This window comes from Tetranychus urticae, chromosome 1, assembly GCF_039701765.1.
Source record: "Tetranychus urticae isolate SD_2017Ah chromosome 1, NJAU_TeUrti_SD_1.0, whole genome shotgun sequence".
NCBI classification, from domain to species: domain Eukaryota; kingdom Metazoa; phylum Arthropoda; class Arachnida; order Trombidiformes; family Tetranychidae; genus Tetranychus; species Tetranychus urticae.
Genome location: NC_142958.1, coordinates 19,661,119 through 19,675,576, shown reverse-complemented (window position 1 = coordinate 19,675,576; position 14,458 = coordinate 19,661,119). Strand labels below are relative to the sequence as shown.

At 34.1% G+C, this 14,458-nt stretch overlaps 3 protein-coding genes across 3 annotated transcripts; all 3 read left to right on the top strand.

Annotated features, from left to right (window-relative positions):
- Positions 1-223: 223 nt before the first annotated feature.
- Positions 224-2,903, top strand: Sf3a1 (splicing factor 3a subunit 1). Its single transcript, XM_015940503.2, has 2 exons — positions 224-381; positions 516-2,903. Exons 1-2 carry the CDS (start codon positions 333-335, stop codon positions 2,741-2,743), a joined length of 2,277 nt encoding a protein of 758 aa, XP_015795989.1. The 5' UTR covers positions 224-332; the 3' UTR covers positions 2,744-2,903.
- Positions 2,904-3,923: 1,020 nt separating this feature from the next.
- Positions 3,924-4,595, top strand: LOC107372297 (protein CTLA-2-beta). Its single transcript, XM_015940504.2, has 3 exons — positions 3,924-4,086; positions 4,242-4,394; positions 4,456-4,595. The coding sequence occupies exons 1-3, from the start codon at positions 4,012-4,014 to the stop codon at positions 4,510-4,512; spliced, it is 285 nt and encodes a 94-aa protein (XP_015795990.2). The 5' UTR covers positions 3,924-4,011; the 3' UTR covers positions 4,513-4,595.
- A 7,487-nt stretch (positions 4,596-12,082) lies between these two features.
- Positions 12,083-13,838, top strand: LOC107372298 (uncharacterized). The gene is made up of 2 exons (XM_015940505.3): positions 12,083-13,079; positions 13,273-13,838. Exons 1-2 carry the CDS (start codon positions 12,414-12,416, stop codon positions 13,477-13,479), a joined length of 873 nt encoding a protein of 290 aa, XP_015795991.2. The 5' UTR covers positions 12,083-12,413; the 3' UTR covers positions 13,480-13,838.
- Positions 13,839-14,458: the final 620 nt, after the last annotated feature.

The following is a 14,458-nucleotide window of genomic DNA, read 5'->3' as shown; positions in this document are numbered from 1 at the left end:
ATCGATTGTAATCTGATTCTAGTGAAAGTCAAGTTGATTTTTCACTATTTACAAAAATTTTCTCTAATTAAGGCTTTTATTCATTTGTGATGATTGATTACAATGAAATTATTCGATTAATTATTGATTTAATAAAGATTTGGTTTTTAACCAGAAAACCTGGTTTTACAGTGAGAATAGCCAAGTTTTTGCTCGGAAAATAGACGATAATGTGTGTGTTCACCAATTTTCTAATGGACTCGGTTTAGTGTTTATTTTAATTATTTACTTCAATTTGTGTCCCAATTAATTAGATTTGTTTGATTATTTTTTTTGTACAAAAATTGTACATAATGTCTGGAGAAACCATTGGTATCATTTATCCTCCGCCGGAGTTGAGAAGTAAGTATTTTGTTTCTCTTTTATTTTGCGCTCTCATCTGTTCAGTTTCCTTGGTTGAATATTTTTTTCCCCAATTAATCAATATTACTTTCGATTTTGTTTAATATATTTACAATTTACTTTTTGTTTTATAGACATTGTTGACAAGACTGCTAGTTTTGTTGCTCGTAATGGTCCTGAGTTTGAAACAAGAATCCAGCAAAATGAACAAAATAACCCGAAATTTAATTTTCTCAAAGCTGGTGACCCTTATCATGCTTATTATCAATATAAAGTCAAAGAATTTAAAGAAGGTTCGAAAGGCAGTGAAATATCAGCTCCACCTAGTACTGTTTCTAATTCATTCCAACCGGCTCAAAATCGGTCCATTCAACCTCAACAAAATAGGATAAATAAACAACTAGAGCTGTTTGCCGAAACTGCTTTTGTTCCTAAAGATCCGCCGCCAGATTTTGAATTCTCTGCTGAACCTCCTTCCATCTCAGCATTAGATTTAGATATTGTCAAGTTGACTGCTCAATTTGTTGCAGTTCATGGAAGATCCTTTCTCACTAACTTAATGAATAGGGAACAGAGAAATTTCCAATTTGACTTCTTACGACCACAACATGGAATGTTTGGTTATTTTACTCAACTTATAGAACAATACACTAAAATTCTCATGCCAGCTAAAAACTTAGTCCCTGATTTGCAAAAGGAAATCGCATCGCCAAGCTCCATATTGGCCAAAGTGAGGTATAGGCAAGAATGGGCCAAAATACAAGAAGCCGAGAAAAGAAGAGAACAAGAAGAAGCCGAAAGAGAAAGGATTCAATATGCCCAGATCGATTGGCATGATTTTGTGATAGTAGAAACGGTTGATTATCAATTACACGAGCAAGGTCTTTTCCCTCCTCCTACAACACCAGAAAGTGTTGGTTCGCGACTTCTGTTGCAGCAACGAATTGAAGAGCAAGGACAAGAAGCGGTGGAAATGGACGTTGATTCTGATGAGGAATTAGATGAAATCAGAAAAGCTGAAAAGGCAAAAGAATCTATGCCACCTCCATTGCCACCTTTACCTCCTCAATTGGATAATGTTGTCATTCGGAAAGACTATAATCCCAAAGCTAAGACTCAAGCTGCACCAGTTGCCGCAGCCACAAAAACAGCTGAAGCATGGGTTGTCTCACCCATTACAGGGGAGAAAATTCCTGCCGAAAAGCTGCAAGAACATATGCGTTACGGTCTTTTAGATCCACGATGGGTTGAGCAAAGAGAACGAGCTCTTCAAGAAAAGATGCAACAAGAAGAAGTTTATGCATCTGGATCAGCTATTGACATGAATCTTAAAGAATTAGCTGAAAGACGTAGTGATATTTTCGGTTCTGGTGATGAAGAAACTGCAATCGGTAAAAAGATTGGTGAAGAGGAGAGAAAGAAGCCAGAGAAAGTCACCTGGGATGGTTACACTGCTAGTATGGAAGCGGCAACTCGAGCTGCTCGAGCTAATATTTCAATTAAGGACCAAATTCAACAAATTCATCGTACCAAAGGACTTCTTCCTGATGAAGATAAGGAAAGAATTGGACCAACGTTACCATCATCATCACAAGCTAATCAAGGTCCACCTGTATCATCAGCTATGATTCAAGCAATGTCAGGTCCACCTCCAACAACACAATCAATGTCAGGTAGACATCACCACCACCACCATCAACAACAACAAAAGATGGATCAACAACCTAATCAACCACAAATGCCAACTATGGTTAATCTAGTTAATCCGTTGACCGGTGGGCCTCGAGGCCAGCCTCATCCCCACTCACATCCTAGTTTACAGCAACCCCATGTATTGACTCCTCAACAAGCTACACAGTTTGTTTTACCGCCAGGTGCTCAACCCAACGGACCTCCATTCATGATACCAACTCCTCAAATGATGATGGGGATGTATGGAATTACTCAGATACCTACAATGCCTCCTAATGAAGATCTAAATCCTAATTCTGTTTCCATGAGTATTTCACAAGATGATGAACCGCCATTCAAAAAGTCTCGCGAAGATAGCATGGTTCCTGAAGACGAGTTTATGCGTCGTTTCAATGGTCCCGTCACCTTCCAAGTCAAAGTTCCAGAAGTACCAGATAAACCTGAATGGAATTTACAGGGACAAACAGTTAATTTAACATTACCTTTAACTGATATGGTATCAGTGATTAAAGCGAAAATTCATGAGCAACTTGGCCTTCCGCCCGGTAAACAAAAGTTACAATTCGGAAGTACTTTTATTAAAGATTCAAATACCTTAGCTTTTTGTAATATTGGCTCTGGAGCCACTTTAACACTTGGTCTCAAAGAAAGAGGTGGTCGTAAAAAATAATTTATAAATTACATTATATTAATAACAACATTTGCATTAATTAACTAAATTGGTTAATTTGCTTGCTATCGTGTTTTCATCATCAATCATCTCCATTGCATTAGCTGTTAAGCTTGTACTTTTCAATATTAAACCATGGAACTTGACTTTCTTTGATAAATTTTTACATGTTTCATGATTTTCATCATCTAAATAACTAAATTCTTTTCCCTCGTAATCCTCATATACTTCGAGTGGACGTTTTTTTCGCGATATCTGAACGAACTTCATCACTGCAGCATCCATTATTGATATGTTTGATGACGAGGATGATTGACTCTTAGGTTTTCTCAAAAATTGAGCCATTCTCTTTAATTGAGCGAAATACAATTTGTAGATGATTAAGAAACCCTTCTCATACTGTCTTCTTTCACGTCCAATAATGAAATTAGTCAATAATTTATCATTTAATTATAGTGTTCCTATCAATTCCGTTCAATGGTTATGCGATAAAAATTTTAAAATCAAGTTTTTGAAACAAAAGGTCATAGAGTTAACGCTACATGTATCAATGAGGTTCTTACAAGGTGCAAGGTTGTTAGTGCCATTAAGATTATGAATTTCAAGACTTGAAAGACATCCTTTTTGCAGCGCGTTAACAGTTTACGCCACAAAAAACTGAGATACTTATAATTATGAAAAAATCTTGATTGCTTTTCAAAATTTTAGCGGATTTGCTTCCCTTCTTGGTTTCCGTAATTGTTTTCGCTGTCCATATGTTTGTTCGACGTGCAACACTTACAGTATTTGTTATTTTTTAATATTAATACAGTCCAATTCATCATGTTTAATTTTCTGTGAGTATCTGTGAGTATATGTGATCTTATTGATCAGTTAGACAAGGGCATTGAAAATATGCACAAAATGTGATAAACTGATGGCTAAATCAATTGTGAGTTAACCATCAACTGATCGAAATAATCGAATTGCCATTCCATTCCAGTTTTCCATATAAGTAAATATAAAATACAAATCAAATAATTAATTTAATGCCATATTAGTAATAAAATTGATCTCAACGATTTTCAATCAACAGAATCTGTTAAACAGATTGAAACTTATCAACTTATCCATTCAAACCAATATAATTTATTTCCTCTTTTATCTAACAGATGGAACTAAATATGATTTATTGAAATAAAATGTTTCAAGCAAATCCACCCAAATTCATCCAATTTTTTTACCCTTTTCTTTCCAATAATAAACTTTGACAGTTTTTAGCTTAAAATATGCAAGAAGGTGCCCAACCAGCTCAGGCCAATACTAAAAGCACTCCTGAGGATCAAGAATGGGAACAATTCAAGGTAAGATAATAATATTGTCTAACATGGATACAGTTTTTATAAACAAATCAGATTCTCGAGAAAGCTTAATTATTAATGAAAGCAAAACTGCTTGCAATATCTCAAACATTTCAGCTGCCAACTTTAAATAATTTTTCTGACCTTTTACTCGATAGGCCAAGTATAATAAATCTTATGCGTCAAAAGAAGAGGAAAATTATCGAAGATCAATTTTTGAAAAAACAGCGAAAGACATTAAGGCTCATAATGAAGCGTTTGAAAGAGGTGAAAACACTTGGACCCAAGGAATCTACGAGTGGGCGGATTTGGTAAGTTATCCTCAACAATTAAAAGTTTCAATGCTAATCTTTTACAATTACCCCATTACAGACGTCCGAGGAGTTCAAAGCAACTCGTTGTGGCTATCGAAGCTCTCCAGAAAAATAATCAATATTATTTTACATTCTGAAACAATTTCGACCTCGAGCCCTTCTGTATAAAATCAAAATAAAATATATTATTACAAGCTATTTGTAACCAGCAATGTATTGGAAAAGTAAATTGAAAAAACTGAAAACTAGGTTACATAAAAAAGTGATGATCAGTAGTGGAATTAGCAACATGAAATCAAGACCTTGATCAGTGTTAATTCACTGATTAAAATAATTCTAGTTTAGTAGTTTAATGATACTGATCTCTGTTCATCCGATCTAAAATTAAATTATCTATTAAATAATAATATCTAACAAAATATTGGCAATGATAAAATAGCAATTTGGTTGTCAACCACATAAACTCATTGATTTAAAATTTAGTTTTCCAGCGTAACAGAATTATAATCTTCAGTTAAATCCTTTTGAGTTCCAACTGAACAATATTAACTCACAATATATTGAGAATCAATCGTTTTTCTCGATTAATCTCTCAACAATTAAAACAATCTATTAATATTAAACTTTCAATGAACTAGTGTATTAAAACTGTTTTTGGTACAAAAGTGATGAAGCTGCCAAGAGTACTTTCAATTCACACCTTAACAGGGAAACTTTATCATATTTTTAATCTGATTTTACATTATTGGGTTACAATTGTGGGTCAATTAAAATCAAGTTAATTTCATTTAAAAATGAACAGCTGATGAAAGTAGCATTTTTGGTTTTTATTAATTTTGATAAACTTTGTGACATTTTTGAATGATTGTTAATGATTTCTGGTCAATGATTGCTTATTTTTACGACTAATCTAGAATATTTGGACAGATTTAAGTACTCAATATGTTGGTGAATGAATTTATTATTGAATCATATTCAAATTTTGTTCAAAATGGAAAAAGTCTTGATTGATGGTGTGAACTGATTTAAAATGTTAGCTTAGTTCAAATTAAATTGAATTGTAGTAACATTCAGTAATTTGAAATGATGATGAACCAATGGCGAGGACACAATGATGCTTAGACACACCATTGGAATGTAACCGGTGAAAAGATCAATTATTAATAAATAATGGTTAATAAACTGAGTTGGTGATAAACTATGAAAGTGAATATATATTAATGCTAATCGACATTAGTCGTTTACATTAAATTGCTGACTTCACCGAATTATACCGATGAGTAAACTAAGTTCAAGGTTTAATTGATAATTTTCTCGATTTCATTGATGTTCTTGAATAGCTGTTGGAATTTGATTTCAATAATGAAATTCTTGCTCATTCTGAAGCTATTAATCTCTCAGGAACCGACAGTATTCAAGCTTTACCTATGCCGAAAAAGACCGACAAATTAAATGTGTTTGAATGTCTATGAAGTTTATTATAATTATAAGGGAAGGAAATTATGAGGAAATGGACAAAATTCACTGATTGAAAATTGAAAATTATGATCTGTATGAGCTCTACGTATAACTCTAGCGTTCATGCTCTTTTGCTGAAAAATGTAGGATGCATCGACAAGGGCAATGAGTGATGGGGCTGGTACTTAGAAAAAAGATTCCGCAATATAAGTTTTGGGCTCTGCGAATTATATGGCGTGTTATATGCCCAAATCCGAACTGAAAGTGGCACAAAAAGTCTCATAATTATCTTCAAAGTGCGATGAAATTATCAGTTGACACTCGATGCCAGACAAACGAATATCGCAGCTATATAAGTGAAAGGCATACTGGTTCTGAGCTTCACAAGAGTCTAAACATAAATCTAATATGTTTGAAATCAAGCAAAGGCTCACATGCTTCCATTAAAGTTTTGAATTGGTCAGGTTCGTAAAAGTTAAAGTTAAGTGGGATTGGATGTTTGATTATCACACCAAACCTTGCATTTTGTACATCATCACGAAAAGGATTACCGCACTTTGAAAGTCATGTTGATTCATTGCGGTATCAGATGCAGGCAAAGCTAACCAGTCCGACATTTCTCCAATCAAATCCCTTTGACAAAATCTAGTTCTTGCAAGAAGAAAAATGTTGATAGTAAGTAGAACAAAAACACGATAAGTGTCAGGCACAGACTTAAGTGACTTTGGCTCTGCACAGCCCAAACAACAAGTCGCGCGTCCTGCTTTCGACCTTTTTGTTGTTTGGGTTGCCAGCTACAGGTGCTCTTCACCGTCAGACATATCACTGTCCGGATTGTAGTCACTTCCATCAACATCACTGGTATGAATGTAGTCACCAGATACGGATGAACTAGAGTCTTGGTCAAAAGTACCTCTAGAATCATCAATGTTGCTAGGTACTAGTGTGCTTGGATCACTTCTTTCATCGTGCATCGTGCATCAACATCACGATCATCATCACTTTTATCATCTGCACTTGAAGAAACTGATGATATATGTTGCTGTTGATATCCAGAAGGACCTGGAAGGCATTCAGCAGACGACTCAAAAGACGTTGACAATGATGAGCTAAAACTAGCATGTCCAGAGATTGGAATCTCATACGATCTGTGAGGGGAGTTTTGGTTAGATGGAACTAAAGTTGAAATAGTTGTGGATTCACTCTCACTTTCACTGTTCGCAGCAGATGGTTCACTCTGCTCATCATTACCGTCCTCAGAGCTGGGATCTGCTATCACAAGCTCCTCTGAAACTGGATTCACTATAGCATTCAATTTATGAAGATGAGGAGGTTGAGTTATCAGTTGTTCATCTTCATTCATTTCCATGTCAGTAGCACTATTGTTGATTCAGTTTCAGAACAGAAGATTCAGAAGAAGATGTGCCAGAATGGTACCCTTGCATATAGCACTTATTACAAATATCATTGCCAAGTGATATCTGCACATCTGGGCATCTGGTTCTGAGAAAATGCAGCGTTGATTGTTTGTTTAGTTTTCTCACGCGTTCACTCTTTCTCGAATTTTTCAAGATGACACAACAAGCAGAACACCTTTCCATGGTAATAACTGAAGCAAAAGCATCAATACAATCAAGTATGAGAAAAAATGAAATTACATTATTATTGAATTGAAGTACATATTCATTTAATTGCAAAATCGTTACCTTTTAAATTAAAAGAGAAGGATTGACTCGAGAAGATAGAAGTAGATTTTTAGTAGAAAACCAAGAACGCTGCAAATATACCTATGAGAAATGAGAAGAAATGAGAAATATATTAGTAAACATAAATAGCCAAATAAAACCTAATCTATTCTGAATAAATCTAATTCTCTCATATCTGAATTGATAATTTCAAAAAAGTACGGATTTCATTATTTTAAAAACGCACATTGGTTTCACTAATAAGGTCAAAGGTATAAAAAAGTAATGAGTAACAGATTTCATTGATCTTGTTTGTATATGACTTCCATTGAGATTCGTTTGAGATTTTAGATCAGATCATTCATTCAAAACAAACATCTTGCAGCTATTCTAACCTTTATGAACATATTATTCCTTATCATGGCTTACTGCTCTAACTGTAATCTTGCTTTCAGGTTGCTGAAAGGTTGCGAAAAGAGTTAGGAAATACAGCATCAGCAATGCTGAAATGTTGAATTTTCTTAATTCAATGCACGGTTCCAGGGGTTGCAATGATAAGGACCATATTGGTTCTGTTATTTGCAACCGATGCCGCCAAGTTTATTACAAACACAGGAAGAAAAGGACCATGGAAACCGCTGATTTTTGTGAAAAGTTCAAACTTTGTTTGAACATTAAAAATTAGGATTTCTATTAAAAGCTCAAAAGACTTACAAAAGTTCCATCTGACATGCCGGAAGAACGATGCCGTGGGATGTAATTTGTTTAAAAAATATATTTAAAATACCATACTGTAATCATTTTCGCAAAAATTTCATTTTCAATACCAAAAAATAAAGGTTCAATTTGTAAAAAAAAGTTTCCCACACTTTTTTTGGTTCCCGCGCAAACATTGCCCCACGCTCCCTCGCCCCTTAATTAATCATTAAAAAGTTGTCTGGGTCTGGAAAAAATTTAAACAGAGCGGACCAGTCCATCCAGACCCGAAAAAGTGACCCAGACCTTGACTTTTTATAACTACAGTCACCCTTCTGAAACTGCACTTCTCGGGAAATAGCTTATTTACACTATTGGTCGGGCAACATATTTCACGATTTTCAATCTTCCTTAATAGACCAAATTTAACCTAAAATGTTGCTTTAAGCTGATTTCGCGAGTTTTTGGATTGATATTTCACGAAAGAAAATTGAATTAAGTCAATTGGTAATTAAAAAAATTGAATCAAAAATCGACGAAATGCGAAAGTAGATCTAACTCCTCCTTAATAGGGACCATTGAAAAAAATAAGTGCAGTTTCAGAATGGTGCAGTTTCGGAAGGGTGACTGTACTAGTTAGAGATAGCAGGCACGATCATTTTCAAGCTTGATCTTTGTATCCAAAAAAATTAAAAGATCAAGCCCAAGATCGACCAAAATTAAAAGATCGATCTTTCAATTTTTTGATTTTCCGTACAACTGATGACTCAAATATTTGAGTGAAAAACAAAATCATCAAAAATCTATAATATCAGTTTTAGGGTTATTTTACGTAATTTTTAGTCCGATCGATCTTTCTCGAGTACTCGGATTTATAAAAGGTTGATCTCAATCAGATAGTAAGTTCAATAGCTTGATTTTTGCTCGGCTCGCAGCTCTCAAAGATCGATCTTTCGAGTACTTGATCTTTTCGTCCATCCCTACTACTAGTGTTTATCGATGATATGTACCAACACGTTTTATCGAAAAATATTGTAAGTTACAGATCTCTAGCTATTATGATCACAGAATGGCGAAGGTTCAACGGAAAATTGAAGGGATCTGTTGCACAGAAAAAGTGAATTTTATTCCTTTAAGTGCCTTTTCTGTTAGCTATCAAAAGTTATATCAGGGAAATAAGTTTTATGAATAAATCTGATTCCACAATTAAACAAATGGCGATCGAAGTTTTCACTTTGACCTCGATCTATGCCAAAAGAGTAAGTAAAATTTAGTAAATAAAAGTATATAATGCATGGAATGATTAGAAAATTGAACAAAATGATTTCAACTAATGAACCAATCATTTGCAGTTAATGCTTCTCTGGGTGGACGCTTGTTTAGTCTTCAATCGAGTATCATTCAATCTGGCATATTGATCATAAATTTTACCTTGTTGAAGGTGTAAATAAATCACTTGAATAACCTTTTTTGTGTTAAAAAAATCTAAAAATCTACAACTTTTCTGAAAATTATTTTCCACCTAATCTGTGTTTTCCTTTGTACGTGTTGTAAAATGAATAAATCAAGTGGAATCACTCATTAAGCTAATGTTACAATAGTCACTGTGTCATGGTTAAACTAACGGAACGATACAAGGATTCACATTAATGTTACAATGAACAACAATGGCCATAACTTGATTCCATAGATACTTTCAAACTTGATTTCAGTTTCGATTTGATTTTGAATTAGCTTGAAATGATCATTCCATTACAATGAACAACTATTAATTGTGTATCACAAGCCTTGAACCTGAAATGTCAACTAATATCCAATAACAAATATCTTTTTATAAAGGGTCCCTAATAAAGTCTCGGAATGAAAGTAAAGTGAAATTTTTCAGGGAATCAGTTTGTTTGGTAAATGAATAGAACTTGTAATCTTTAATAGATACTATAAACTCCATTTTGGGAAATTTTGCGCAATTTCGACCTTACTCCTTTCATCAGGTTAAGTCCAGAACGACTAGCGACTTTTTTTGATATTTTCAACCAAGTTTTTTTGAATTCCTCCAGGTTTGAGGCCGTATTTTTTTCCTTGGCATATTCAGCTTTACATAATGCCCAGAACTTCTCAATAGGCCGAGCTTGAGGTAGATTAGGACAGTTTTCATCTTTCTCGACACAATCGATATTATTTTCCGCTAGCCATGTAATAACCGGCTTCGAATAATGAACAGTTGCCATGTCAGGCCAGAATAAAACTGGTGCATTTTCATGGTATTTTTTTATGAATTTTGAAAGAATGGCCTTCAAACAATATTTCTTATAAATTTCAGAGGTCATTGTTGACTCTGAAATGAATGGGCGGGATACATTACCGAGCTCATCGATTGCTTGCCATACCAAAAACTGCTTAGGAAATTTGGCCTTTTGATTAATTTTGTGGTCAATGGGAACATTTTCAGGGTCTCTGCAGGTATAAAAATGTCTGCCGGGCACTTGTGATGGGTCGGCAGGGACATAAGTCTCGTCGTCCATGATGAGTACCGTTCCTTTTCTGCGGGAAAGTTTCCGGTAAATTTTTCCGGAATTTTTCAGAGACCGATTTTGTTGCTCTGGACTGGCCTTTGGTACAGTTATTTTGACTCGCGATTTCATACCTAATTTTTTCCTCTTGATATGGCCAAGGGTTGAGACGCTTAATTTCAACTTTTTAGCAGCTTGAGTCTCCGATATTGAAGGGTTCTCCGTGTACAAATTGTCCACAGCATTTAAAACTTTGGGGGTCATTATCTTGACCGGTCGACCTGAGGAAAAGTTTGTTTTCACTCTTTTCTCATCATTATACCTTTTTATTATTCCATAGAATGTTGAACTGGGAATTCCTTCAGATTTGAAGTGTTGCCAGGTCACTTTAGAGTCAAATGCACCAGAATCACAATAAAATGAAATAACTCTTTCCGCAAGAGCGTCACGTTCAGCCTTATTTAGCATATTTAGTTCACGAAATTAAGTCTACTTTTGGTATAAAATTGATCAAGAAAGTGCATTCTTTAATTTTCTATCAAAATTTTTTTAATATCCCTTGAAAAAAGCCGTTAATTTTTGTTTTAAATTTAGTCCGAGACATTGTTAGGGACCCTTTAAATGAAACAAGAGCTTAATCATAATCCATAATTCTGTCTATTATGATCAACTAAATTGATCGGAACTTTGGATCTATCATTCTGGCCAAACAATTTTGTCGTCTCCACTAGAGTTGGGCGATATTATCGAAATCGATGATATATATCGATATTTTTACAAAAAATATCATCGATAAACTGAAAAAAATATCGATATGATTTAAGACATTTAAAAGATGCTAATTAGCTAAATTTTTGTGTAAATTTCGGAAAATTTTTAATGACCATAACATTGCATTTTTATATCTCTGCATTCGCTCAAGAAAAGGCTCTTTTCAATGCAAAAGATATAATCTGAGACATTGAAAAGCTCATCTAATGACAACTTTAAAGTCTTTTCAGAGTTCATTATGAGATTATTCATTCAGTAATTGTTTTTTGTTTCGTTTTCATAAAATATCGATAATATCGATAATATCGATATCGCAAAATTTCATATCGATATTTACGATGATATTATTTTTCAATATCGCCCATCTCTACTCTAAACTCAACCCAGCTCAATCGCTTATTGAAGAGCAGAATAAAAACACAAAAATGTGATTAAAATTTAAAATCTGTTAGCACCCAATCAGTGATAATGTATCTGATCATGGGAGGGTTAATTGACAAAAATAAATGCTCATCAAAGTAGCTAAATTGGATCATTATTTAACCTATTTAATTAAGAGACATCATTTGATCAATCAAAGGAGAAGAGACAAAATAAAAACAATTTTACTCGTTCTCTATCAATCTTGATTGTGATTAATTTGATTATCAATCAATCAAATAATTTATTCAGATTCATCAATTGATCAAAGCTTCATATCTCGGTGATTTAATTGTTTTTCATTTATTCATTTAACTTCACATTTTGAATCGTGCTAAACACAACCTGGAAAAAATTGGTTAATTAATCTTCAACTTGACTCATTAAAAGTGGTAAATTGGAGCAACGTCTTTTGTCAATTGTGATTAATTGTCCTCATATTTAAGACTTTAATTGTTAAATCGATTAATTGAATCATGATTGATTCAAATTATCCGTCATCAAGCATACAAACTGACATGGATCTGGTCCCTGCCAGTCTACTGTATGCATCTTCACTTGATCTGTTGTCCAGCCATCATGAAATTTATGACTACGGTGACTTTGAGAACCAAAATAATCTCAACAATATTAATTTGACTGATTCGTCCTTTCCCGAGTTACCTAACTTTAATAATAACTTCAATAATTGTCAATATTCAAACAGTCAGTCAAACAAACATGACCACTACAATCTAACCTCGTTCAGCAACCAGTTGGTGGAAAGTGATGGACCAACTTCAATTCCTACTGAAACAACAATCTCAACTTCATCTTCTGTATCGACTTGTTCATCATCATTTGATTATCATTATCACCGACCACTTTCCACAACAAGTCTTGACTCGTTGGATGCTTCACGATCAATTGATGGCTGTAAACGCGATCTAATCAAAGCAACACTCAACTTTGCCATCCAAAGCCGTAGAAGGTCTTTAGGTTTAGGTGAGATTGAACTGAGCCAAGCTAAAAATCAAGATTCTCGTCCCTCAAGCTGGACTGATGAAGCCGATGAAAAGAAAATTTCTCGCAGAGAAAGGAATCGAATCGCTGCTAGAAAATGTCGGAAAAATCGTAAACTGAAATTCATTGCACTGAATAAGGTAAGCTTCCTAGATTCATCTACTTCATCTCGTCATCTAGTCGTTTTTTGAATTTAAGTTATTTGGTAGTAAACAAAAGCAAGAGACTTTATTTTCACGACAAAGATCAAAAGGCAATTTTTATCACAAAATTTTAGTTCAACATCGGAATACAGTTCATTGACTAATTCACTATTTTGAATTTCCTTTTCAGGCAAAGGAGAATCTGGATAACGCCAATACCAATTTAAGAGAGGAGTTAAAAAAATTGAAAAGGGAAACTGGACAACTTGAAGGTCTGTTGACCTCTCACCAATCTCAATGTTATTTGATTTCCTGGTCCTTTCAACCAACTCTTAATTCAACAGAATCATCATGGTCATCATCTCCTCAGCTGTTTTATCAATCACAATCTTCGTAATCTTCAACATAATCATCACGTGCTAATTGCGCAAAAAATAAATTGAAATATATTTATTAGTTGTTTTCTTACAAATAAGATAAAATGCCGTCCAAGACAGCTTCATTTTGTATTTATTAATCTAATTGTAAAATGGATTCACCATTTGATTTTATTCAATAAGTTTTTGGCATTCAAATATGAATAACTCAAGAACTCATAATAAGCATAATACTTAGCATCATGCTCTAACTCGTTTCGTGAGTTTTTGACTAAAAAAATAGTGAAATAACCAAAAGTAATCGGCCACGAACTTTCCATATGTATTTAAGATTGATGGTCGAAGTGATTTTCCAAAATTAAACTCATTGTAATATGAACTTGGATGTAGTTATTGGATCACAGCAACGATATTTCAATAAACTGATCGAAACAATGAAAGAGAAGAAAAAAATGGAAAAATTCAGTTTTAACATTTAGTTTATTATTGGATGATTGGACGTTGAAAGAATACATTTCTATTGAAATTAAATGCTTAAACATTGAGTTTGTCAATAATCATGCAAGATAAATGTCACAGTTATATGTTATTTAAGATGTTAGATTTAACCGAAAAGACCTGAAAAGGCACCAGTTAAAGCACCAACAGCTTCACCTGCTGCATCACTAGCGGCTTTAAGTCCATTGCTGGCCATTTCACCAGCCTTTGAAGCTCCATAAGTAATAGCAACAAAAGTAGCATCAACATTATCAGAAACTTTCATAGCAGGCCCAATAGCTGCTTTTACTGCATTTTCAACTATTTGATCAGCTATTGAAGCTTCATCAGAAAGTGAATCTCCTTTAGCCCCAGCAGACTTAACCGAATCATTTCCTAGTCCATTGGTACCTTGACCAATGGCACTACCAAGTTTAGCACCAAGTAAAGATTGAGCAACACTTGTAACCATGTTAGCTTGGAATGCAGCAATGTCACCAATAGCACGAACTGCATCACCAG

What these genes read in the sequence shown, in the direction of transcription:
- Sf3a1 (XM_015940503.2), top strand. Translation starts at nt 333, where the DNA reads ATGTCTGGAGAAACCATTGGTATCATTTATCCTCCGCCGGAGTTGAGA. An exon ending in TCCTCCGCCGGAGTTGAGAA is followed by an intron (nt 382 to 515) that starts GTAAGTATTTTG and finishes TTTGTTTTATAG; the next exon opens with ACATTGTTGACAAGACTGCT.
- LOC107372297 (XM_015940504.2), top strand. Translation starts at nt 4,012, where the DNA reads ATGCAAGAAGGTGCCCAACCAGCTCAGGCCAATACTAAAAGCACTCCT. An exon ending in AAGAATGGGAACAATTCAAG is followed by an intron (nt 4,087 to 4,241) that starts GTAAGATAATAA and finishes TTTACTCGATAG; the next exon opens with GCCAAGTATAATAAATCTTA. An exon ending in TCTACGAGTGGGCGGATTTG is followed by an intron (nt 4,395 to 4,455) that starts GTAAGTTATCCT and finishes ACCCCATTACAG; the next exon opens with ACGTCCGAGGAGTTCAAAGC.
- LOC107372298 (XM_015940505.3), top strand. Translation starts at nt 12,414, where the DNA reads ATGATTGATTCAAATTATCCGTCATCAAGCATACAAACTGACATGGAT. An exon ending in AATTCATTGCACTGAATAAG is followed by an intron (nt 13,080 to 13,272) that starts GTAAGCTTCCTA and finishes TTTCCTTTTCAG; the next exon opens with GCAAAGGAGAATCTGGATAA.